Here is a 25,114-nt window from a genome sequence, read left to right as displayed (position 1 = left end):
CATTTTTAAAATGCACATAGTCACTAAAAAGAGAAGGCTATCAAAGATATCCTACTGTAATCTAGTTTAATCTATTCCATCATATGTCATTATATTTATCTGCTTTAATTCTATTTTAGACTTGTTCTGTTTTATTCTAATTATTCAAATTATTATTATTATTATTATTATTATTATTATTATTATTATTATCGTTATTATTATTATTATTATTATTATTATTATTATTATTATTATTATTATTATTATTATTATTATTATTATTATTATTTTATCATCATCTGTTTATTCTATGCTGTTTTCTATTCTATTCTATTGAAGTTAAGATGATTTTCTTCTGTCGGTCGTCCTATGATCGCACCACGAGAGGGCATGGACGTCTCTCTCTCTCGCTCTCTCTCTCTGTCTGTCCCGCGATTGGCGTCAGCGGTCTCCTAGCAACAGCCGGGCTCGAGCTCATCTCAATCATCCGCCACTGGGTGCCGTCAAGCCGCACGGACACACTCAGATTAAAACAGGAACCCTGGTGGATTTTACTAACAAATAAAAGCACTCCGAGTTCTACCGTGTTTTTCGCCGTCTCATTTACTGTAAGCCCCACTTTTTCTTTGTTCCTGGATGACGGTGCTTGGTATTTTTTTTCCAGCCTACTGCAGAGTGGAGGGGAGTTAAGAAAAGTAGAGTGTTGTGGAGTGGAGGAGACTCACATTTAAGCTGAATTGTTTAAAGTTAATAATCTATTTTTATTTCGTATCCCCCCCCCCAACATATTTATCTTTGATTTTCCTTTTTTTGTTTTAGTTTTTGAAGACTGGTGAAAATTCTCAGACAGTCAGGTCATGGTAATTCTAGGTGCTATATCATAGGTAACTGGACCTGCTTGACTTTCTTGAAGACATTTGTGTGTGTGATTCCTTACAGAGTTGTTGGTCACATGTGAGCTGTGAGTTTCAGAGTCATTTCACTTGGCCACCATCATGTAGGTCATTAGGATTAGTTGGGTCCAGGTGTGATTGAGTGTTAAGCTGTCTGTGGAGGGAACTCCTCACACCTCAACAACTGTGAAAGGGCTCGCACTGCTGGGCCAAAAGCGTGCAAAAGCCGCCTGGCTTTGTCTGTTGGAACTGAAAGAGTGGCGCAGAGGAGAGGGGAAACGTCTTCCAGAAACTTAAGCAAGTCCAGCTGCCTACGATATAGCACCAAGGAAAACTTTTTTTTGAATGTAGGAAAGTGTGTGGAGCGCACAGTTGTAGACAAGAGAAGTACTTCAACCTCGACGCACGGACTGGCCATCTAGTGTCACCTCATAATTAACATCGGTGGATGTTTTATTTTGAAAAACATCAATGGGAAGTGGTATTGTCTACAATGATGTTAGCTTTACTCTCAGGTCCGTTTAGCAGCAGCAGAACGGACGAGAAACCATGGAGCGCAACAAGACGCGTTGGAGAGACTCACCAAGCGGACGGGAAAAGTGCCAGTTTCGGGTCTGTTTCTGAGTCACTTTTAGCGACAGTCGGCACATTTTGGTTCACCAGCAGGTGGACATTGAGTTTTCACAAGCGTGCGTAAATTGACTGTTGAGGTTTAGGAAAGAAAATAGTCTTGGAGTGACCAGCAGCTACCAAAGAACGGGAGGAAAGGAGGAGTAAAAAGAAGTGCTCGAAGGAGGGACGAGTGCCCGCTGGACAGAAATGCACTCTGTGTCATTTTTCTCAGCACATTTGGACATTTCACGTTGTTTGGGGGAAATGTCGTTTTGGTGCGCTGCGTAAAAACCCCGGACTGCTTTCATGTCGCATGCCATTAGAAGGAACAGTTACTTATCTTCAAGGAAAGTGTGAGCGGAGCTGAGATTTCTTTAAAAAGGAGGCACTGGGCTAAAGATAAGAAACAGTGACTGAACAGTTACGAACCATGGTGAAGTTTCATAACTCGGACCTATGGATAGCCTGGATGGTCATCTTCTGCATGGAGGGTAAGTTGTGTAACTTGTGTGTCTCTCCTCAACTTAAGCACAGTACACATAGTAATAAAAATAATAATAATAATAACAATAAAATAATAATTGATTATTGTTATTATTATTATTATTAGGAGTATGAGAAAAAATGTCGAAAGGCTTCCAGATACTCTATCACGTGTACCAATCATTATTACAATACATCTGCATCAGCGCTGCAAAAAACAGATGTATTTGGAATTAACCTCTCCCCTCCAAGAGCGCGTGCCACATCCATTTGATTCCCCCTCCTCCTTCTTAATACTGTATGTTTGGATCTGACAAATCCCACAAAAAAAAATAATCATTTCCACAAAAACTAAAGCACCGATTTAGGATGACTTTTCCCCAGTAGTCGCATGTCATGTCTACCAAAAGCACTTTTGATTGTGCACATGTTACCCATAATGCGCCCTATGGTGCGCTGGTACCCGTCCGATTAACCAGAGGAGACCTGCTGCAGAAAACCCCAAAGGAAAATTATTTTATAGACTACTCCCATAATTTTCCTATGGGGACTTACACGTGCACATGTGTGTGTCCTTATCTTACTATTTAGTCCAGTTGTGTTAATAGTAATCCAACAAGCTATTTGGAGTGATTGTAAGTTTGTCATACTATTATGTTGGCTCTTTGTTGTATAATATAATAACCCATGAAACACTGAAAATATGACTTAAGATTTGTCTGTCATATTTGTTCGGTAAATTGTAAATGCTTTCAGAGGTTTTCTGCAGTACAGGCAGGAGATGAAATTGAAAACTCTCCACAATAGAAGTGTCATTACAGAAAAGATGAATGACACAATAAATGAGCATCATTTGGAAATGTATTCATGCAAATGTGATGCAGGCTAATGAATAAAGATGTTTAAAATGCATAAAGAGGCCGTTAAATAGCTTTAAGTTAAAGATGTATGAGATCATCACTTTCACTGTCTTTCATGGTGTAAAAATCTTAATCAGAAAAACAGCAAAGCAGAGCTGAAAAATTCTCGTCAATGCCAACCAAGTCCCCTCAGAGCTTCATGTCAGGACACAAGAAGCTTTTCCACTGAATCCTGCAGGCACACACACACACACACACACACACACACACACACACACACACACACACACACACACACACACACACACACTGGCCTGGTGGACATGTCAGTTTGAACAAAACAATTATGTGAGATTGAATTTAGTCCTGATTGCCCGGGTGTTTCACCCTGCCGCTCAATTGTTTAGCTCCATACCTCTGGAGTGAGTGGATGTATAATGTCTTGTCAGCTTTACTCTGGTGCACACACACACACACACACACACAGACATGCAATCAAGCTTATTTAATTTAACCACTCTGACCCTTTGTCTGATAAAACGGGTTGATTCACATGTGAGTCACATGTCCATCCAATTGAAAAAAACCTCAGCCACTGCAATGAGAGAAGGTTCAAGACTGTAAATGACTTTATAGAGAGAACAAACTGCTCAGTGTGTAAGAGCCCAGTGACTCTATTAATGAGCCAACTTGTTCAGAGAGAGGCTGCAGTTGCTGGACAGTTTTTCTTCTCTCCTCTCGCATCTTGGTGGGGAGCTGCCAGTGTTTCTATAAATACATTCTGATGCAGCAAAGTCAGTATTGATTGTGGTTGCTTGTTTTGGCTGTCTGTACTGACCTCCACTTTTTGCATGTCAGACAGTGTCACTAAATTATTCTGATCTGCGTATTATGTTATAATATGTTATGTCTGCTAGTTTAATCTTACTTGTACGTTGTTAAAAAAAAACTCTTGGGGTGGCTCAGTGGATACAGCGGGTGCCCCAGGTATAAAGGCTGTGTCCTCGCTGCAGCGGCTGTGGGTTCAATTCCGGCCTCGGCTCTGTGCTGCATGTCACCCCCTCTCTCTCTTCCCCCTTATACACTTGTGCTGACCTATCAATTAAAGGCAAAAACTCCCCTCCCCCCCCAAAAATATCTTTAACAAAAACTCTTAAACCTTTATGACAAAAGTGTGTTTTTTGGCTTGAATACATGCCCTCCAGTTTGTGTTTGTTGCTGTGGCTGCACACTAAAAAGAAGTGAAAAGAGAAAAGTTTTGAAAAGCAGAAAACAGTGAGCAACTATGACAGGTGGAAGTAAAATTCATAAATGACTTGAACAGACGTCAGCCACGGACAGGTTTTCATGTGCAGCATCAATTAGAGGACATGTCATGTCCTTGTCCAACCATCAACCCTCCCAAGTCACACATAAATATTGTATCCTTAGAAAAAAGCATCTCTACATAGTGAAGGAAAGTTATTCAGTGCTTTAAACGTCTGAAGAAAGTTTGTATAAGTTAAAAGAATAAACAGTAGAGGCTCTATGCTAATAAACTGATTGGTTCCGCTGTTGTCACAACGAACCCCCGCAGCAATACCAACACAGAGCAGCTCTGTCCATGATGCTCCGATTAACGATTCACCCAGAAAAACCCTGGGGTGTTGCAGGGACTAAACCGGAGGTCCAATCAGTTCAGCAAATTAAATTCAAGCGGAGGTGGTGGCTCTGAACTTTTGAGCCACCACTGTTGTTTGTTTTGGCTGGTCTGCATAATAGATTCTTGTATTAAAATTTGCATACATTGAAATGTTTGTATTAGCCTGTGGGCTTCCATCCCACTGTCCTGTATGTTTGAAATTAAGAGTCCAGTGGGGATGGGGAGCGCTCAAGCATAACTAAAAAAATACAACATGGTGTGTTTCTTAAACTCATTGACATTCAGGGCATTCACGTCTGCATCAAAGCTGAACTTAGACTAGCTCCTTTCTCCACTTTTCTCTGTGAGCTTGTTAACTTTTGAGGATCTGTTAGAAATCCCACTATGAAATTATTTAGTCAGCCTGGTTTGTTTGTTGTTTACTTGGTCTCCTTTGTTCAGCTTGCTGATTTCATTTAAGTAAATTTGTCATTCAAATATATTTCACGCCAAGCAATGGTTTCACAGTAGCAATCAGTGGTTTGGGTGATTTGCTGGCCAAAAAACATCCAGCGGTCGAGGTAAAAATTGGACTAAATTTGGTGGAAATGTTGTTTCAAAACCTACATTCAACAACTTTATTAGAATGTATAGCTGGTCCGATGAATCCACTAGATTAAATAAATCTGCAAATCACCAAAACCGTGTTTACCTGTCTGTTTTTGTTGCGACTTCAGTAAATTTTTCCCTTCAACATTTGTAGTCAAAGATAATGAGGGATGAGAGAGAGCAGAGTGACAAAAGCTTTGAAAAGATTTAAAAATGTGGTGGAGAGAGCTGCACAGTTTTTGTAACCTCAGGTGATCTTGCTCTTTAAAGCATCTGATTTGGAATATGCCTCTCAATGTAAAATTCCTGCTAATGCAGGATGCAAATGATAAAAAAAAAAAAAAAAAATCCCGTCTGTGTCAGTTTTATCTCATAAGTAGCGTTTTTTTCCCCCCTCCTCTTTCCGCCTGCTGCTAAAAAGGAGCAGCTGGAACAAGAGTGTTGGACAGATGGAACTTTCCACCTCGATTATTTTTCTCACTAAAAATAGCTTCTCAAAAAATTAAAAGACCTCTGGGACCGCTTGCAAAGTGCATGTGCGTATGTGCATGTGCGTGTGTATGTTTGAGCGACAGAGGCGCGGGGAACTTCAGACGACGGGGTCCTCCGATGATGGCAGCAGCAGCCATCCTGGGACTGTGAATGAATAAATGATGGGCAGATATTTGGAGGAATAGAGCGCAGCATTCACCCGGTCCCACAGTCTCTTAAGCACACATTAAACTAGGCCCCAAAGAGTCCACAGGCTGCTCTGCTGCACGGCAGTTGGCCAAGCATCTGGGGCAAACATCTGATCTGGTCAGTTCACAGAGGTTTGGGGCTTTGAGGTTTTTGGGGTTGGTTGTACCTTTAATCAGAGTGGCAAATGAGGGACTCATGAGTGAATCATGAGCATGTAGGGAGCAGGGTGATGCTGTTGATGCCGAAATGTGATCATTTGTGTTTTTAACTGCATTTGGGTTAGTTGATTGGGGAAATAGGGTGTCGCTTATTAAAAAAAGAGGCTGATCTGGAGACAGGCAGTATGTTTGTTAAACTTGTTTTAGATTAATGTTCATCATCTCTGACACTTGAAGTGACAAACATCTTGCTTTGCAGTGGATGTTTGTTCATGTCAAATGAGCAACTTAATCACTGCAACATCATTCTGTGCACAACCTTATTTTAGAACATGTAAAATATTTGATCAGTGTATCAAAGTTGCAATGAAAATGCTCGAGCCACAAGATCTTTGCCCTGTGCTGCAAGATCATGGATGGATAGGAAATAGATGCAAAGGAACTGCAAAGTGACACAAAATAACCACAAAAAGGGACAAAACAACCACACCTAGACACAAAATAACTACAGACATGAAATGATAAAAAAAGATGCAAAGTTACCTAAAAGAGACACAAAACACTTCCAAGAGCCACAAAATGATCAAAAAAGATTAAAAAATGACACCAAAAAGACATAAAATGACTTAAAAGGGACACAAAACGACACAGAATTTAGAGACACAGTTAAGAGACACAAAACAACAATTTAAAAAAAAAGGAGGCAAAACTACAACAAAGTCTGTGCTTCTCACTCATGTATAGGAGAGGTGGGGGAGCCCTGACAAGACCACATAACATAACTGAATGTATATGCTTTATGTGTATAAAACAGAATCTTTGTCCATGACGTACTGTGACAGATTTTACTATTCAGATGAGTCCGTCTTTTAACTTGATTTCCTTTCACACGCATGCGTGTGTGTGTATGTGTGTGCGAAGAGCCCTGGGCTTATACATATTTAAAGCGGATGTCTTCCTCCTGTCGTGGCACCCTGTAGATCCTTTCCTTGAAATGAGCAGTTTTGCTTCGCTGGCTCTTGTGGTTTGACAGGACCTTTGCTGACAGGACTCCTCCATCACATCTCAGGAGTTGTTTGGAACATGCAGATATAACATTAAGGAGGCCATTTGGATAAGTGTCATATGTTAGAAAAAAATTGTTTTTTTAAATAAATGTTCAACTCTTTGTAACTACCAGCATGTTTCAGTGTTGTGCTTACTTACATGACAGTCATACGCATAGTTGTTGCTTACTGTCAGGGATTGTTCTGAAGACTTAAAATGAACAGAGAGATTGAAAAAAGTCCCTTAAATCCCATGAATTTGAGCAAACTCATGACATGTGAGTCAGAACCCTAAACTACAGTCACTAATTGGAGCTTTCCACAGACTTTGCTCAGACAGAATAATTATTGTTTCTTTGTACTCTTGTGCAAGATCTTGCACAATATCGCATCTGTATCACAAAATTAGCAATTTTCAACCTTGACTCTAACTGACAATCTTGGAATAGAAATCATGTTTAACCATCAAAATTATGTGCCAGCCTCAAAAGGCTACAATTTGTGTTGTTGCTTTATTTATCTTTACAAACGTGATGAAAATAGTGTGCCTCTCTCTGTCTTTAGGGCACCTGCTCACTTTCATGTTTGCAAACAATCCATGTTAATTGACTTATATTTTACAAAAGCCCTCCCACACCATTTGCTTCCTTGTGTGTGTGTGTGTGCGTGCGTGCGTGCGGGCGTGTGTGTGATATATTGCAGTTCTCAGTCAGTGTCTGCCAGAGGGTCGTTAAGTTGATCTCTGGTATTACCAAGAATAGTTGCTGTGTTTATCATTGTAAGCCTTTATGAACTCAGATCAATGGCGAAGGAAATACTGCTGTGCACACATTATTTCCACAAGTGTGTGCTAACAGGCATGGTGTGTGTGTATGTGTGTGTCTGGGACCACATATTCCCCAGGCAAATAAATCACAGCGGATCCCAAAGGATCAAGGTTTCCCTCGGACTGTAATGACCTCATCAGTTTGATCAACCAATCACAAATCTTCTGTTTCCAAACAGTCAGTTTGTCCTTTAGGTTCTTTAGGCCGGTTCACGCTTTCCAGTGGGCTCAGTGTTGAACTTAAAGGGAACTCTCTTCAGACTTTTATGCTGTTCATTTACATGCAGAGGATATGAATAGACTATTGATTTGGTCAGTCAAACCTTCTGGAAATTAAAACTTCAGCATATTTTTCCGAAACTTAAAAAAATGTCTAAAGCCCAGAAGTTAATGATGTTTAAAGGATTCTGATGATTATGATTATTACCACCAAACTGGTAATTCATATCCTTAAATTACTTAATTTGTTTCCCAGAATTGCTTATCCATTTCCTGAAATTATGAAATCATGTTCACAGGTTACCTTGGGACATGTTCTTTGCTCTTACTTTGCATCCTCCTGTAGCCAATAAGCCAGAGCACTTTTTTGAGTAACAGTCTTAATGAGATTTTAGAAGAATGTGTAAGAAATATAAAAAATTACATCGCAAATTCAGATGCATAGCCGCATGTAAATAAAACTGTGACAAATCAAAGGAATTGTAAAGCTGGGGTAGGCAGTTTTATTTTGACAACAGTGGTTGAAAAAAACCCCAAGAATAACCTTTTAGAATATTGTATTTTGTGAGGGTCTGGTCTGAGAGAAAACTAGACTTCTGCACCTGCCTCTGGGTCTGTCTTCAGGCTTTAGCAAATCTGGACTGTGACAGAGCATGTGAGCGGAGCGTAGTGGGGTGCCCAAGCGGGAGGATTTTGGCTGGAGCACAGAAAGCCTTTTATAAAAAGCTGGAGAATCACCTTATCTCTCCCTCCATCACGCTCCAATTTCACTCTGGTACCACTTGCACCATGCGTCTGAAGCATGTCTGACCCAGACAATGATATGATACAAGACGTAGAACATGGCAACATCGTTTCAGTCGGTGAAGATTCACTAAGGAATCGCATTTATCAGACTACAAAAGAGTACTGAAAAATTGAAATGTGCAATGGCGTATAATTCGGGTTATGACTGACACTGCCAGCAGCATGATAAAGCATTTAACCTCCTCTCTTGCACTGAGGTAGAGGATAGTCAGGGACCACCTGCGCTCTCACAAATCAAACAAGCTAAAATTAAAATACAAGGCAGATGTTTTTATTTTCTTTTTCTGGAGTGATTTGAGTGGAGCGGGGTGAAATCTGAGTGAAGGGTGAAGCGATAATTAACGGATGGGCCTGCGTCGCCTCTGAGCGGGCAGAAAGTACAGCTCCGTGTGCGAGGAACGGGAATTCTCATCGCTTTACTCTGCTTACATGCTCTGACCTGTGACAAGAATACTTTGGCTAATCACAGGTCATTTCAGAGAGATGGCATTCCTGTTGGCTGCTCTGTAAATGCAGATGCACGTACTCATGCCCTCTGATAATGAAGTTTGATTCAGTGGTAGAAAATCATGCAGGATATACTGCAAAGCAACTCTAAAAGGGAAGATGGACTTATTAATCAAAAAGAGTTTAAACAGTCTGACAACACATGCAATAAATCACTTGTTACTGTCAGCTGGGCATTTCAGAGATGGACAAAAAATGTTGCTAATAATTTAGCCTTCTGCTAACTGAAGCCAAAGGCTCACGGCAGCAGCTTATTAGCTCACAAGAGTCTTGAATCACAGGATATCACCTCAAGGGGCTTTTACAGAGATGGACCTTCAGTGAGCGATGATAGTAATTTGAATTCAGCCAGCATAAACCCCCAGCACCAGGGACTGTTCTGACTTCCCACTGGATCAGCAAACTTTCTGTTGCTGCTTATACACAGGTTTGACCTGGTGCTGCCACTGACAGCCTGGCGAACTATTTATGATATTTTTTTAACCCTTGCAACCTGCAAGAAATGTTACATTGAAAAGCTGTTGCTGCTGCTGCTGCTGCTGATGATGATGATGATGAAGAAGAGTGCAGACTCAACTGTGTGGGGTTTTAGGTGAGAGTTTCCTGGCACAAATGACTCCTGATGCAAGGACTACAGTATATATAGGTATTTTTGACTGTACTCTCCGGAGTACTGCAGCCTTGCATCTCTAATTTGAAATTGATTGTTAATTGATCCACACAACAACTAAATGACCTTACAGCACTTGATGAACCCAGCGGCTGATCTGGCTCATGTCACACTGAGGGATAATGCAGATCCTGTGACCTGCTTTGAGTGCATGGTGGTCCATTGAGCTGTCTTGACCAGATAATTGTGCAGGCTCTAAAAATATACTGTGGATAATTTCATATTCTAGAGGAATGTAATTTTGTAAATTGCTAACTGTTGCACACAATAAATTGTCTGTGCTCTTCTGTAATGGCTATCTCTACTGTCAGGTGCCTGGTTGAGAGCACCTACAGAAATTACTTCTCTTCATTGAGTTTTTGAAAGCTTTCGCGGGTCAGAGGCGTCAGACATAATGTGGTTTCAAAAATGATGAAGAACGAGTCAGCTGCAGGTTTTTTGCTGCCGTATACAGTCTTTTCTTTGGGTTTGTGGAAATTTCCTGAATCATGTTTTTAGCCCTCTGACAGCAACATGTTAGTTTAGTGGAAGCCTTTATCTTTGTGGTCAGGGTGAGGAGATGAACTGAATTTGAAACCCTCTGCTTGTCATCCTGACAAACACATCTGCTAATGGAGTGAAAATGCAGAATACTGCAAAGAGAAGAGAACAGAGGGGAACAAAGTGAAAAAGGGGACAGATTCTCCTGCATTAAATATGCCCAGGGCTTTTCACAGCCATAGGTAATTCATAAACTGGCTGTTGGGCTAAAACACTGCTGTTTTATTTGTGCTTTTGCTCTTTTAATCCAGTTCAATGTCTCTACTCTCAAAATCTATTTACAAGAAGCACATTTCCAGAGGCAGCAGGGTGGCAAAAAGGTATACTACGCAGGCATTGTCAGCAAATGTGTATAAACAGTATCACCAGTGAAAATGACGGCTGACCCACAATTCATTATATTTGCTTTTTTTTTTCTTGGTGCAGTGTCCATGGGTTTTCTAGCTGTCTAATTGATATGTACTGCATATGATCTGGTATCCGGTCGCTACGTTTTTTTGTCAGTCCAGATATCACTTGCGCACCGACCTCAGGAACATCCTGAAACAAGCACTTCTTATCGTTCATAAGTGATGTTTTACACGTTATATTTTTCTTAGGAAAACCTGCATAGCATACCTTTAAAGGCATATTAGAGTTTCATATAATCTGGTAGACATGGCTTTTGCACTGAAAGTTAACTGCTGAATCAGTTTATATATATATAAACATTTAACTGATGCAAAAGGTGCTGGAATAAATGTAGGATGATTAATATAATGACTTGCTTTATATACATAAAGTTGGTGGATATGAAAGTACAGCATGCTTAGATTTATATTTTACAGTACTGATGTGTACATTACATGTGTACTGAGAGGAAGTATGCACAAAACTAAGATCAAACTTGCAATAAACTAAAGTGAATCTTAACAATCAGGTATCTGGAGAAATACACAGAAAGTTCAAGTAAAGCCATCTGCAGTTTGTGCTAACCCCACAAAGTGTATTGCTCTAAACTTTGAGTCAGCACTGTGCTTGTGCAAAACACTACAGTGTTACTATCTGGTTAGTAAGGACACTGAAATGAGATGTCCCTGCAGGAGTGGAAGGAGAACTCTTAGTGTGACACACTTTGTCTCTCAGTAAATGTGTGTTAACTGCCTGAGTCGCTCCCTGTAGGAAAGGTTGCGCGTCAGCTCTCTGTAGTTTCATTATTAGTCCCTCTTTTGTACAGCGGCCCAGAGCCATACTCTCACTTGTGTTTCTCTTCTGCCCCCCCCCCCCCCCCCCTCTCTCTCAGGTGTCAATCTCTCTTGCTCTCTTTAATATGACCTCTATCTTACATTTCTCTCCAACCTCCTTGTATTTGTGTTTTGCATCCCTTTACATCACTCTTTTTTCCAATTTGGCTCTCTCTTGCTGTCTCTTTTTTGCTCTCTAGATCTCTCCGTGCCTCTCTTTCACACACTCTGAATTTCTCTCTCTCTCTGCCTCTTTTTCTCTGCCCTCCTACACAGTGTGCCGACACACAAATGACTTTCCAGGGATGAGGATGAGACTGAAAAGTGGTCCCCGCTTGCTCTGTCCTTGCAGACAACGAATGAGCTTGTCAAATCTGATGCATGTGAACAGCCAGGAAGAATGGGGCATTAAGGCACACAGTGAGGGACAGAGAGAGAAAAAGAGAAAGAAAAAGAGAGAGAAGCAAACACGAGAGATCCCATCTGTGCATTGTTACAGCAGACTTCACCTTAACATTGCCACTGTTGTGTCCAATAGAACAGGAGGGGGCACAGGTGGGACATTGAGAAACTGGGGAACACACACTCTGCCCATTTTATGTTGATATACACACACTCAGATGCGCTTGCGAGGGAATATCACAGACGTACATTTGCAGTACCTGCACATGTCCACACACAGATATACAAAAACACAATTTGAGTGCATAGAAATGTGGACATCCATGCACACGCGCGCGCACACACACTCACACACACACACACACACACACACACACACACACACACACACACACACACACACACACACACACACACACACACCTTCGTCCTAAACAAACAGTGAATTTTCATATTCATATCAAGTTGATCTTAGTTGATCTACCCCTTAAGTAAATTAAATATGTGCTACTGTATGTAACTCTATTTATTGTTTATTAATTATTATGAGAAGGGTGTCATTTTTTTGCTTAAGCACCAGGCCCTCTAAATGTATGTATACAGCACTGCAAATTACAAGTTTTCTTTTTTTCCATTTTTCTCCTGTTGAAATAGAATATTCCTTTATTGATAGAATAGAATATTCCTTTATTGATCCCCCATTGGGGGAAATTCCAAATGTTACAGCAGCATGAAAAAAGAAAAGTGAAATGTAACAAAGAAAATAACAATAACAAATAACAATAAATAAGTAATAAAATAAGTATGTACATAGAGGAAATAAGGTATGTACACATAATAATAAGTAAGTAATAGAATAGTATGTACACAAAAGATGGATTAGAGAATAAAATGAAATATATATTGAAATACTTCCATTTCACATGGTGGTTTAACTTGATGACCTGTCGGCCACTAAAAGTTGTTGAGCACATACTCTAAACTTTAACGGTTGAATTAAAAAGATGAGATGAGCACTTCACTTTCTTTACATGCCATGAGACCTTCTTCTTGTGGCGAACATGTAGGCGATGTTATTTGAACAGCAGTATGAGGGGCATGGATATCAGGGGGCACCATATGTTGCTGTGTCCCTTCAACCCTTAATCCATGCCTCCACTGCCTTATCTGGTTGCCCTCCCTGACAGCCTGGAAACTGGTGGTGGGGGCAGGAAAACACTGCCCAGTACGCTGCACACTGTTTTGTATTTGTAAAGTGCTCAATTTGCAAATCCACTCGGCCCTAGACAGTTTTGCCAGAATATGAAAAAGCCAAATTTGCCATCACACACACACACACACACACGTTAAGGCATGGATATACCTATCCACCCACGCATAATGACACACAAACACACAAAGGTTTTTCACCCCCCTTCCACATGCATTCATATCACGAGGATATTGCACAGACTTAACTGATAATGCCAGATAGTAGTATTGTCACCAACTCCACTGACACACTATGTGTGTGTGTGTGTTAGTGTGCTTGTGTTCTATTTGTCCACTGTCCTACAAAAAGCCTTTTAAGTAGATCCCAGCTATTGGAGGAGATTTAAATAAGCGTAACACAATAATGGAATGTTTGTCCATCCACGCTTGTCTCACATGACATCCGCTATGGGGAGGGATGAGGGAAGAAAAAATAGAACCACTTTACAAATGCAGAAGGATACCTAATTCATAAAATGTAGATACAACAGTCCACTGACATTAATACTGACTTTGTTGTGACACCCTAAATATGGTAAACTCTGTAATTACAGTTAGACACGTCAAAATAAACCCAGCAACTCCAGGACCCTGGCAGAGTGCTAATTAACGTAAAACCCAAGTGGAACTGACTGGGAAGACTAAAACAGCTGTTACACAGTTACTAAGGACCTGGATAAAGCCTTAACTCGCATCCTTAACCTGCATCTTGTTTGAATATATTTCTAACACTACAGTGACATTATTAGTGACAAAATCAATCAACTTTCTATTTCAGTGAATGATATTGTTCAATACTCACTTGTAACAACTGCATACAATTTTACTTCTCAGCTGAATATTACTGTACATTGTAGGGCTGTCCCTTGAAAGTCGAAGCTCGAATCATTTGTTGGAAACTCTCAGTCGACTGAGATTGCTTGAAGTCGAGCAGTCATTTTTTTCTGTGCTGTGTGTTTCTGGGGATGCTTTGGTCCCCAGATTTTGCTGCAGATTGAGTGCTCTTGCCTTTCATGCTACTCTTTATAGTTGTGGACAGGCAAACAGCAGCACAAAGGGGGAGAGATTCCACATCATAAGGTGAAGAAATGGTGAATTTACAGCTCACAGCAAGTTAATAGCATACAGTCTTTGGTTTTTGTTTATATGTAGTATACCAAAAAATGTTGTGCATTTGTGACCTGTCGTAAGCTTGCTTACTATATTACATCAATGCTGCTGTCACACTAAACACCCCGCAGACTCTAAAACTTTATATGGAAATGAAAACAAATTGTCTAATATTGAACAGTCAAATGTGATTCCATTGGCATAATCCTTACTTGGGGACAGCCCATTAGGGCTACAATATCAAAATCATACAATACATTGTATGATGGAACATGGATACGCTAATGATTTACCTTAGCATTAGCATAAATATCTCTCAGACAGTCAAGAGCAGTAAGCTATATGGCTGTAACCTATTGACTTCTCATATAAAATAAAGTGAAGTGAGGTGATTAGGATGTGCTATTGGGTTCTTTCAGCAGACCAACCTTTAAGTTATTGCACTTATTCACATGCATCTTTGATTTCCCATTTTTGACATCTTTTTTTTCTGCTGTAAATATATTGTCACTAAATGAAACCCTCCTTGTTGCTTTTATATGACTGAGGAGGCTGACACTTGCTTACTTGCCCCCTCTATTTTGAACCATGCCTGCTGATCCGTACCCAGCTTGTGTGCTAAGAGGTGATTTGTGAATATGGAACAATGTGTAAACTATTGAGCCAAGGCCGAAATCATCTGCTAAAATGAGCTTTGGTACAGATTATGTCTGTCATTTGGTCTGTGACCCAGGTTTATAGATTATAGATAGCTTTGGCAGTATTTGATCAGTTCAGTGACATAAAAACAAGACCTCGCGTGCAAACACATACATGCACAAAGGTTAAACAGTCAATACAGATTTAATTCTGATTTACGCCATTTGATCTGCTGTATATATCCATTTACTTGTCTTTTTTTAAAAAAAAAAAACAAAACACAATTTTTATGCCATGCTGTTGTTCACCATAACTTGTCAGGAAATTCCCTGAAAAAAAAATCCACTTTGAGATCTGTCCCAGATGTGTTTACAATTCTTGAAAGTGTGCCTGTGCAGTTTTGCCCATATTGTCCTTTTAAGTAAGTGGGCTTTGCATCCACTTCCACGTAAAACCATATGATAACCATATGATTTTTTGGACAAGCAGAAAGACAAACGCACACTTGAAGCAGACATGTTTAACCTGAAAGCACAGCAGACAGGAAGTGAGTGTAATGATGCAGCAAATATGGCAGCTCTGGACTTAGTTTTGGAAAACTGATTTCTGTGTACTGAAGTAACAGAGAAAGTGTATCTTTTTCAAGATAAACGGTGGATTGGATTGGAAGATTTACACAGGTTTATCTTCCTGAGGGGACAGCAGTTCTAAAGATATGTAGCTTGGCAGGAAATGCTCTGTTGCCTGCTAATTTCATCTTGATTGTCGGTGACAGCCTGCCAGCCAGCACCCCATGATCGGAAGGCGTGACAGGGTACATAAGGGATGGTGAGATCAGATAAATATGATTGTGTGAACTTGTTTGCTATTTATATGCTAACAGAGGCTGCAGTATTGGAAATCAGATGTAGCTCGAACTGGGAGCCAGTGAAGGGAGGCCAGTATGTGTGCAGTGTGACCAAATCTTATGATTTCATTTACTATTATTGAAGCGTCACTTTGTGTGATTTGACTGTTGTAATACTTGTGATTGGTAGCCTTGGAAACATGGCATGTAGGTACACGAACGTGTATCAAAAAGCATTTTGCCATATGTGGCAGAAAATACAATTCTGTAATATTTATTTTCGATTATCAGGATGCCATTAGCTTAATCAAAGCAGCTCTTCCAGGGGTTCAGGAATTCAAGTTTGGGTATTATTGGCAAAGCTGTTAGAAATGAAGTCATAAACATGAATATAATTAATTAAAATAAATGATAAAATAATAAGTGTCCAATAATAATAAATATAAAATAGCAATGGGCCCAGGAATGAACCTTGCAGAACACCCACCTTTTCTTATCTGAATTATTTTAGTGTTTTAAAGGTTCAATGTGTATGATTTAGGGTAATCTAGGCAGACATAGTTTATAATATCCATAACTATATTATTTTCAGTTTATAATGACCCTTAGAATTAGCTGTTATATCGGAGCGGGTCGTCTCCAACAGAGTCCACCATTTTGTTTCAATGTGTAACTTTTTAGGAATGATTTGAAAAAGATTCCTAAAATAAAATGAAGAATGAATCTATGTGCCAGATTCAGGTGGATGAAACACTGATGGTAAACTTTTGTCCTGCTTGTCCCATAAAAAAGTCTATTAGTTTAGTGGCACCTGTTCCACACACACACACACACACACACACACACACGTGCGCACACATGCACATATATAAAGATGTACATATCCACACAATGTCAAACAATCCAATTAGCTGCCATCTAGTCAATTGGGGTAATTACCCAGAGACTATTAAGTCGTTTTCTCCCTGTACACTATCACAACTGTAATTATAGCAAAGCAACAATGATGTGCAATTACTGTTCACTGCCAATGCTCCATAGTGTTCTGATGTCAGCAAAGACAGCAGAAGGGCGCCAATATGATGGAACTGCACTATATAGTATTGATATAGATAGAAACCACAGGGTGGGGAAAAGGGCGAGCTAAGTCAACGAGAGCAGGACGGAGAGTATTCTCATGGGGACCTGTGAGTCAGATTCTAACGCTTCATAAACATTTTTCATAATCAATGGCAGAATATCAAGTGATCCATCTTCCCCAGCCTGTAAACGGATGACATTTTCCCGTAATTAAAGCTGTGAGATGAAACGCAGGGTTTTAACGATGACATGAGATGATCAGTGACTCCATTGTACTTGGCTGGTGGCTGGAAGGTGCTTTATTAACATGGGACATTGTTCCGCTCCACAACAATTTCTCCATATTTAGAAGATGATTTCCCCATTGGAATTTGGGTCTCTGATGTTCAAAGTTGAATGTGTGGCTCTTCCTCGATTGTGCATTGTAGAACAGGCCTATGTAATGCTAGAGACAGGGTGTGACGGGGGGGTCTTTATTTCTGTACCACTGGGTGATGAGAGAGATGTGGAGACGTGTGTTGTATATTGGAGCACAATAGAAAAAAAACAACTCTTTGTTAAAAGAAGGATGGTCTAGAATTGGAGGGTCCATTGAGAATGCCATCAGTGTGCCTGCACAGCCACATGAGACACTATTCACTATTGTTATAATAACGCACTGTTTCAATAAAAGCTCATGAATACAGGTTGCATAGAGGAGCTGAAGAAGTCACTCTGTAACAGATTACACTGCTGCCATGCGCAGCGGGGAGAAAAAAATGACTCCAGTTTTAATTAATCCTTGTTTAAATTAGGATGAAAAATTAATCCTGCGAATTGGCCATGCAGATGAGATGAGGCATATATGATACAGTGGTTCATAGCTAGTTATCAAAGCATCACAGACACTGAGGCGGGAGGTGGTAGAATATGAGCTAAACTCGTAAGGAACGTGAGTGGGAGAATAAGTGGAGACCAGTTGACTGTAGATGGAGAGTTGAGAGTGAAGCTGAGCGAAAGCCAATCAGCCGCACAGGCAGATTTCACACCTGGTTTCACAACTGGTCTGAGACTGAACCTGAGAGTGAGGGAGAAGATGGATGGGCGAGGAGGGACAGACAGTGCAGGGTGAATGGACAGGACTGAGAAATTAATATATCACATATTGGTTTGCCAGTTATGTTTGAGTAAAATAAAGGGAATTAAATGCAATTTTTTTGTACTGCACAGTTTTCATAGACAGGTGGTCTGGATGAACAGTGAGGGTACACAATGCAGGACTTTGATACTAGAGACCAGGATTCACTTCTTGACTCCTGTGTGTGGTTAGGTTACAGCAACAAAAGCACTACGGTAAAGTTTAGGGGAATGATTGTGGTTTCAGTTGAGTATTACTACAGTAATATGTACTTCAAGACCGTGTTGAGTTTAATAATAAACCAGGACCATGTTCTTTATCTAACCTTTAAGCAACCTCTGCAGCAAAAATACATATTTTTCCTCTTGCCTCTTGTGATATTGGCAACAGAGATGTTTGCCCTCTTTTGAAAATATAATGGAATCAGATGGCACTCAGTTTGTGGTGTTTTAAGTGACACAAAATACATTTGAAAAGCTTAACAGCAATGTCTCTTTTCAGAAATTAGGTCCTGGTTACTCAAAATAATCCACAGACCTTGTTGTGAGCAGTTTCATGTAGGAACAATTGTCTTTGTTCTGAACGACATCCACCAAACATCCAAACATATCACTTATCACATATCACACAGAAGGAAGTGTGCATCTACTAATGGGTTGTATTTGTGACTCCATGAGATGTAAACATTAATGGCGTCCTCCTCACTGGAATTATTGTTAGCTAGCTCAACGGTGCTAGGTGCACAAGATGCCACCTTCCTTTTGTGCGGTGATAAGGTTGGCAGGCATAGTTCAGTAGAAAGAAAATAGATCAAATAGTTTCTCCATGAATCTGCTCACAATGAGGTCTATGGATTATCTAGAGTAACCGGTTCATAATTTCTGTAAAGAGACATTGCTGTTGAGTTTTTCAAATATACCTTTTTGGTGCTTTGAGCACGACAAGCAGGGTGCCATCTGGTTCCATTATAATGGAGAGAAGGCAGACATTTCTATGGACGATATCTCCAACACTCAGCAACACACACCAAAACTTTCTGTATCTATAAATAGCACCACAGGTAAGATGTATAATATATAGATTTTTTTTTATTTCTGGGTATCGTGAGTACCTAAACATATCCGTCAAAAAGTTTAATCATGATAAAATTGCTGCGTACACACATTGTACAAAAGTAGAAAGTGTAGGGGAAACAAATGAAATACATCATCAGAACCTTTTGAAAAACAAAAATGACAAGAGAAAAAAAACAAGATAAGTGAGGTGAGAATGGACAATAAACATAGGAAAGGTTCGAAAGTCAGAGAAAGGAGGGGGGACAAGCTAGAAAAAAAGAGGAAGAAACACAGAGGAAGTCGGCCTTAACGTTACATGTATTTGAAAGGAGGCTGATATCTGAACCGCATTCACCTTTGTTTACCTATTCAATTTGACACTAAATAATTTGTTGCTCTCTGCTGCTGTGTTACTGTGGTAGCTTTTATCCAGTTATTAAGTCTCCTACCCCGCCCCACCCCCCACCCACCCCCAAACTTCAAAACATCTGGAGCTCACCATAGTCTAAATCCCTCTCTCCTAAACCATTTAACACTTGTTTGCTTCATGCCATCCCTCGATCTTCCGCTTTCAGTTCAGAGGGCAAAGGACTCTCGACAACCCAAATGTTTGATTTTCCCTCTTTTCATTTCCTTTCTTTATTCCCAGCTTGGGGAGTTGTGAATGAAAATGATTAAAAAAGCAACAACCAAAAAAAAAAAAAAACAACTTTATTTTTATACTTCATTTGCACTGCATTTTCTCTCCACTGCCTGGTGGAGACTCAGGTGGGCATGAGTATTAATAACTTCCCCGTTAGTGACGTCAGCTGAAATCACACAGGCACCTCTTAACACTCAGAGGTGTTTTATGTTAGTTAGACACATCACTTTCAGCAGTTATTTAGTCAGTGCTGTAAAGCACTTGTCAGTATAAAGCAGAAAGGAAAATCTCATTTTTCTCTCCTCCGGCCTGCCTTTCTGCCTCGTAGCTACAATCATATATTCATTTTCATGCCTCTTCTATCTGCTGCTATCCTGCTCTCTGCTCACCAATCTTTCACTCTATCTATCTGTCTCTTAATCATTCTGCTCTTTATTGTGGCTGTCAAACAGTTTTTCATTCCCCCTCTTTCCCCCTCTATCTCTCTGCATGTGACTAATCTTGCTCTGTGCCTCTCTCTCTTCATTGAAAAAGGCCAGTATACTCTGTCTGAAAGCTTTGTGGGGTCCTAAATGCTAAATGCCAGTCTGTCTCTGCCAGGCGCCCGCTTAGTGCTGGTCTCCTTGGTGATGAAACGAGCGATCAGGCCGTTCTGCACCAGACACTGAGGGGTTTGTGATTTCGAGTGCATTTTTTGTGTGACTACGTGTGTGTTTGTGTCAGTGTACAGTAGATTTGTGTGTGTGTTTTGCCCCCTATCTGTGCAAAGACGTGTACAGTATGTAAGGGAGAGAAAGCGGGGTAGTGCGAGGGACATGTATTCACTGGCTCATTATCATGTGAATGCATTATGTTTCCTGTCAACATGCCTCTGCCAAACAAGAGGGGCCCTGTTCTCTCTGCCAGGACTCAAGCGGCACAGCGGCCCAGCCAGGCCCCAACGTGGTGCAGTTCTGCGCTGGCACTATTTACCAGGAGTTTAGCTCCACAGACACTGCTGTTGGCCTCATCCCGATTCAGTCCATCTGTACTGGCATCTCAGCAGCCGGCGATGAATCAGTCTGTGGGAATGAGAGGGGAAGACTCCATTCAGAAACATTTAATGACCGATGGAGGGCTTGTCACAGATTAGATAATTATAATATAACCCTGAAGATTGTATAAATGTATACAATACCCAGTGGCATTGTCATTTTAAGTTTGATTATATTATTATATTATAAAAAAAAGAATACAAAGCTGTTTTACAGTACAGTACAAAGCTCTGCATTTATTATCAGTTTAGTCTATACAACCATTTCCTGCTGTTTATTTGGTGCAGAGGCTCGGTGGCAGCAGGCTAAACAGGGTAGCAACATTTTCCAGTTCAATATTCCGGCACAATGCTCCAATTTGCCTGTCGATCTCATGCTCCACTTTACCCTCACTCGTAAACAAGACCCCAGTATACTTACTAAGATTCCCAACCCAGAGGAAGCAATATGCTGTTTACCTGCACAGAACTTAGTGCCTTGGAGGTGCTGACTTTCATTGCGACGGCTTCACACTTGGCTAGAAACTGCCCCAGTGTGCACTTAGGGTATTCAGATGAAGCCAACAGAAGCACATCATCTGCAAAGAGCAGAGATACAATTCTGAGTTTATCTAAACTGGACATTCCGCTTGCCCAGGTGTGGCTTGAGCTCCTACCCACAAAAATCTCAAACATAATTGCTGACAGGGGCAACCCTGGCCGGAGCCAACACTAAAAACATGTTCGATTTTGTACTGAAAATACGGATACAGCTCTAAGCCTGGTAAATAACTGGTTCATTGTCTATGAGAAGGGTTGAATCCACATTGCTCCTCCTGAATTTGAGGTTTGACAGCCAGTTGGAGCCTCCTTTTGAGCACCCTTACATTGGACCACACCCTCCGGTCTAGGTTATAAAAAAGAAGTACCACCTTAGTCTGACATTCGGCAGGCAAGAGTAACTAAACCCCCAAACCATTTTTTTTCAGTTGAAAAGCAATACATATGTGTATTTAGTAGTGTTGTTAATTGATTCAGGTCCAATTCTTGACATTTGAGTACAAAACATTAAAATTCTACATATGCATAGTGCCCTCTAAAGGTTGAAACCTGGCTATGGCAGTTATATTTTGCTATTGGCTGATCCTGGTAGGAGTAGACTGCTTTCATCACCAACCGAGCCCCCTGTCGCCGCCTAGTCGCTGTCCTCTTACCAATCAACTTCATTTTGTGTGCGCAGGGGGCAGAAAGGTGCTGTGGATCAAGAGGGGGCATGATTGGGTGACTGGGTGTGTCTTAGCTCCCCTCCCAGCCCTGCCCATTTTTGAGACTTTTTTCACCTTCCAGTGAGAAGGCACTCAAGCCAAACATTGAGGGTTTAGTTCTCTTTAAACTTCATGTTTGTTGGATTTAAGAGTTCTTCAAAGTCCTCTTCCCCCAGGATCATCACCAGGTGGTAATGGGTTGACAGATCTGCATCTCTTTTCACCTGTGTGTCCAAGACATGTGTCCACAAATTTGATGATACTACCATATAGTTGATAATCGACTGCTTACACGTATCTTAAATAAAAGGTAAATAAAGGTATATTAGACCCAATTTTGATCCAATAGGAGTAATCCCTCTTGTATCAAGTGTTGGTCATGCTAGTAATTATGAAACCAGATGACCTGATTCTGCTTCCCTTAATCAAATCCCAAGGTGATTTTAACAACAAACTAGAATAAAATTTTCCCTTAAATCAAACCTGTGCTCTGGGGAGAGCCACTGAGCAGATGGCCTTTGCTATTATCATTATTGGCCCACTAATACTCTGCAACAGCCCCCCCTAAATCAGAGCTGGGTCTCTAGCTGCTGTTGGGGGTATTGATCTGGCTGACAGAGACTAATTCTTTGATACAGAGGCGTAGAGTTAGAGGTCAGCCCTGTGGTCTGAGCTCTCACATCTCACTGGGACCAATTTAAGGGTCTGAATAGCCGGGGGGGCAACAGCATGACTCCCTGTGTTAATGCAAACCTGAGGTGTTGTAAAGCTGTTTGTGCAGGGTTTCAGTGCGTGTTACGGCAGGTGTGTGTGTGTGTGTGTGTGTGTGTGTGTGAGAGAGAGAGGGGGGTCTCTTATATATATATATACGTTTATGCATGCATGCTTTGAAATGCTTGTGCAAGCAATATTGAAATGCTTGGACTTGCATCTGTGAGAGATTGCATGCAGCTCACACATACTTATTATGTATAAATGAATAACACTCATCAAGCCTATGTGAATGAGTATATTCTGGACAGCTGTGCTTATCCAGAAATGGCTCCACTGTGGTCTAAAGCCTCATATATTATGAAGACCACCAGTTACTGTCTGTGGTCTGAACTCAGGTGGAGGTGAATGTCTGAAGTGGGCTTTTAAAGGCAAAAGAAAGCCCTCAAGGGAATACAAGCACAAATAAGGAATAAAACACAGAATTAGCTCAGAGTCAGGTGTTTTAATCTATTTATATTATCTAGCTGTTATTTTATCCTACCAAAGCTCAGTTGAGATCCAAAATGAGTTTGAAAGGGGGAGACCTGGTCAATGTAAAAGAGGCAGACAGGACGAACAGTAAACCCATTTCACAGTGAAGAATGAATAATCTCACTGCTTCCAAATTAAGTCATTTTATTTTAGAGAAATTGTTAAACAATTTAGGAAATGAGCTTATTGCCTTTTTTTTCCGGATGGTCCCCATAGATAAGCTTAGGAAGGTGGCTGTGCACAGCTCTTTATTGGGGATGGGAAGTTAATCAGCTACCAGTACGTCCTTGTTGTCGAAATATTTTCTCTTGCAGAACTGAAAAATGCTATTTAAACAATTCTGATGAACCATAAGTCTCAAAAAACAGGCTAAGCATATCAGGCAGACTGGACTCTCTGGTGATTACCTGGCAGCCTTGCAGTGATGACAAGGTGACTGAGTGACTGTGAGGCAATGGTAACAGGCCTTAACATTGTCAGGTACTTAATCTGTAAAACCACATCTTGCTGTTTTTGTTGTTGCATACCATAGCTATCTTACATTTAAACCTTAAATATGTTGAAATGTTATGTTTCTTTACATTTCAACAATGTTGTGGATAAAGTTTGGTTTTGTTTAGACACGAAAAACACTTGGCTCATGTTCTGGCCTAAAATAACTGGTTTTGGTGCCACGATTACTGCTGGAAATGCCACATTGTCTCTCATATAAACAATCAGTTTTAGTGTTTGTTGGTCTCGAACAGTGGTCTGCAGCTTTGCAGCCATCTTGCCTAGGTGTCACATCACTCACCATCACCTTATCTTCTAGATGACCGTCAGCCCATATACTACGTCACTTTGGGAACGTTGATGTAGTATGTATGAAATGTACAAATGTAACATATCTGTGATTTGCAGAAATGTAAAATATCAACATTTTATTCTGCCGACTGAGCTGCCCACTGTTTTCAGTCTTAATGCAAAGCTTAGCTTAAGACATTAAGTGATATAAAAAAAAACCAACTTAATTTATCACCTTAATTTAAGCACTTGAAAACGTTGTTTTGGATCAGAAATGTATATCCTTGAATAAATAGAAGAAAGAAAAAATACAGAACAACTTGGGAGTGATTATGTAAAAATAAGATATTTTTTCAGTAAACTATTTTTTGTTGTTCTGTTAATTTTGCTTGATTAATTCCATTCCTTGAGTCAAATCAAGGAAAATCACACCTACTGTGCAGAACGAAGTGAAACACCTTATTTTGGTTTCTGAAATTGAGGCCTGATTGAGAGAGAAAAATAATTTGGCTAGCTCCTCTTGCAAATTGACTGTAAAATGACCTTTTGATAAAAGCGTATGTGAATCCACTAAGTTGGCTCTGGCAGTATGTGCTAGACTGAGCCACTCTAACTGCTCATATTTCTTTCACACTTTTTCCAATTAAATATGACTTGTGATTAAAGGACATCAGTCTGCTTGGTAATATGTACAATATGTGTGAGTGAATGAGTGTTCAATAGAGAAATGGAGAAACTATAGGCAATGTGTGTGAGTGCAAATTGTGCCATGACGGAAAATGTTGGCCTGTTGTGGTGCATGTGTGCGTTATCTTCATTTAACTGTGCGTTTATGTATGTGTGAGTGTGTCTGTTATCTTGGCTTATGGGATGTCTGTGCCAAGAATTCACACACGGGGGTTAATTGACCTCTGGAGACGTTTCTCTC

General features: G+C 40.4%; 1 protein-coding gene across 1 annotated transcript in view; it reads left to right on the top strand.

Moving 5' to 3' along the window:
• Positions 1-1,023: 1,023 nt before the first annotated feature.
• igsf11 (immunoglobulin superfamily member 11) overlaps positions 1,024-25,114 on the top strand; it is a 109,296-nt gene continuing 85,205 nt past the window's right edge. The window contains exon 1 of the mRNA XM_042486841.1: positions 1,024-1,978. Coding sequence (XP_042342775.1) covers positions 1,918-1,978 — 61 coding nt within the window. The 5' untranslated portion in view covers positions 1,024-1,917. The remainder of the gene's footprint in view (positions 1,979-25,114) is intronic.

Source organism: Plectropomus leopardus, chromosome 5 (assembly GCF_008729295.1).
Source record: "Plectropomus leopardus isolate mb chromosome 5, YSFRI_Pleo_2.0, whole genome shotgun sequence".
In the NCBI taxonomy this organism is placed as follows: domain Eukaryota; kingdom Metazoa; phylum Chordata; class Actinopteri; order Perciformes; family Serranidae; genus Plectropomus; species Plectropomus leopardus.
Note: the sequence above shows the minus strand (reverse complement) of the source record. Positions and strands in the feature narration are given on the sequence as shown.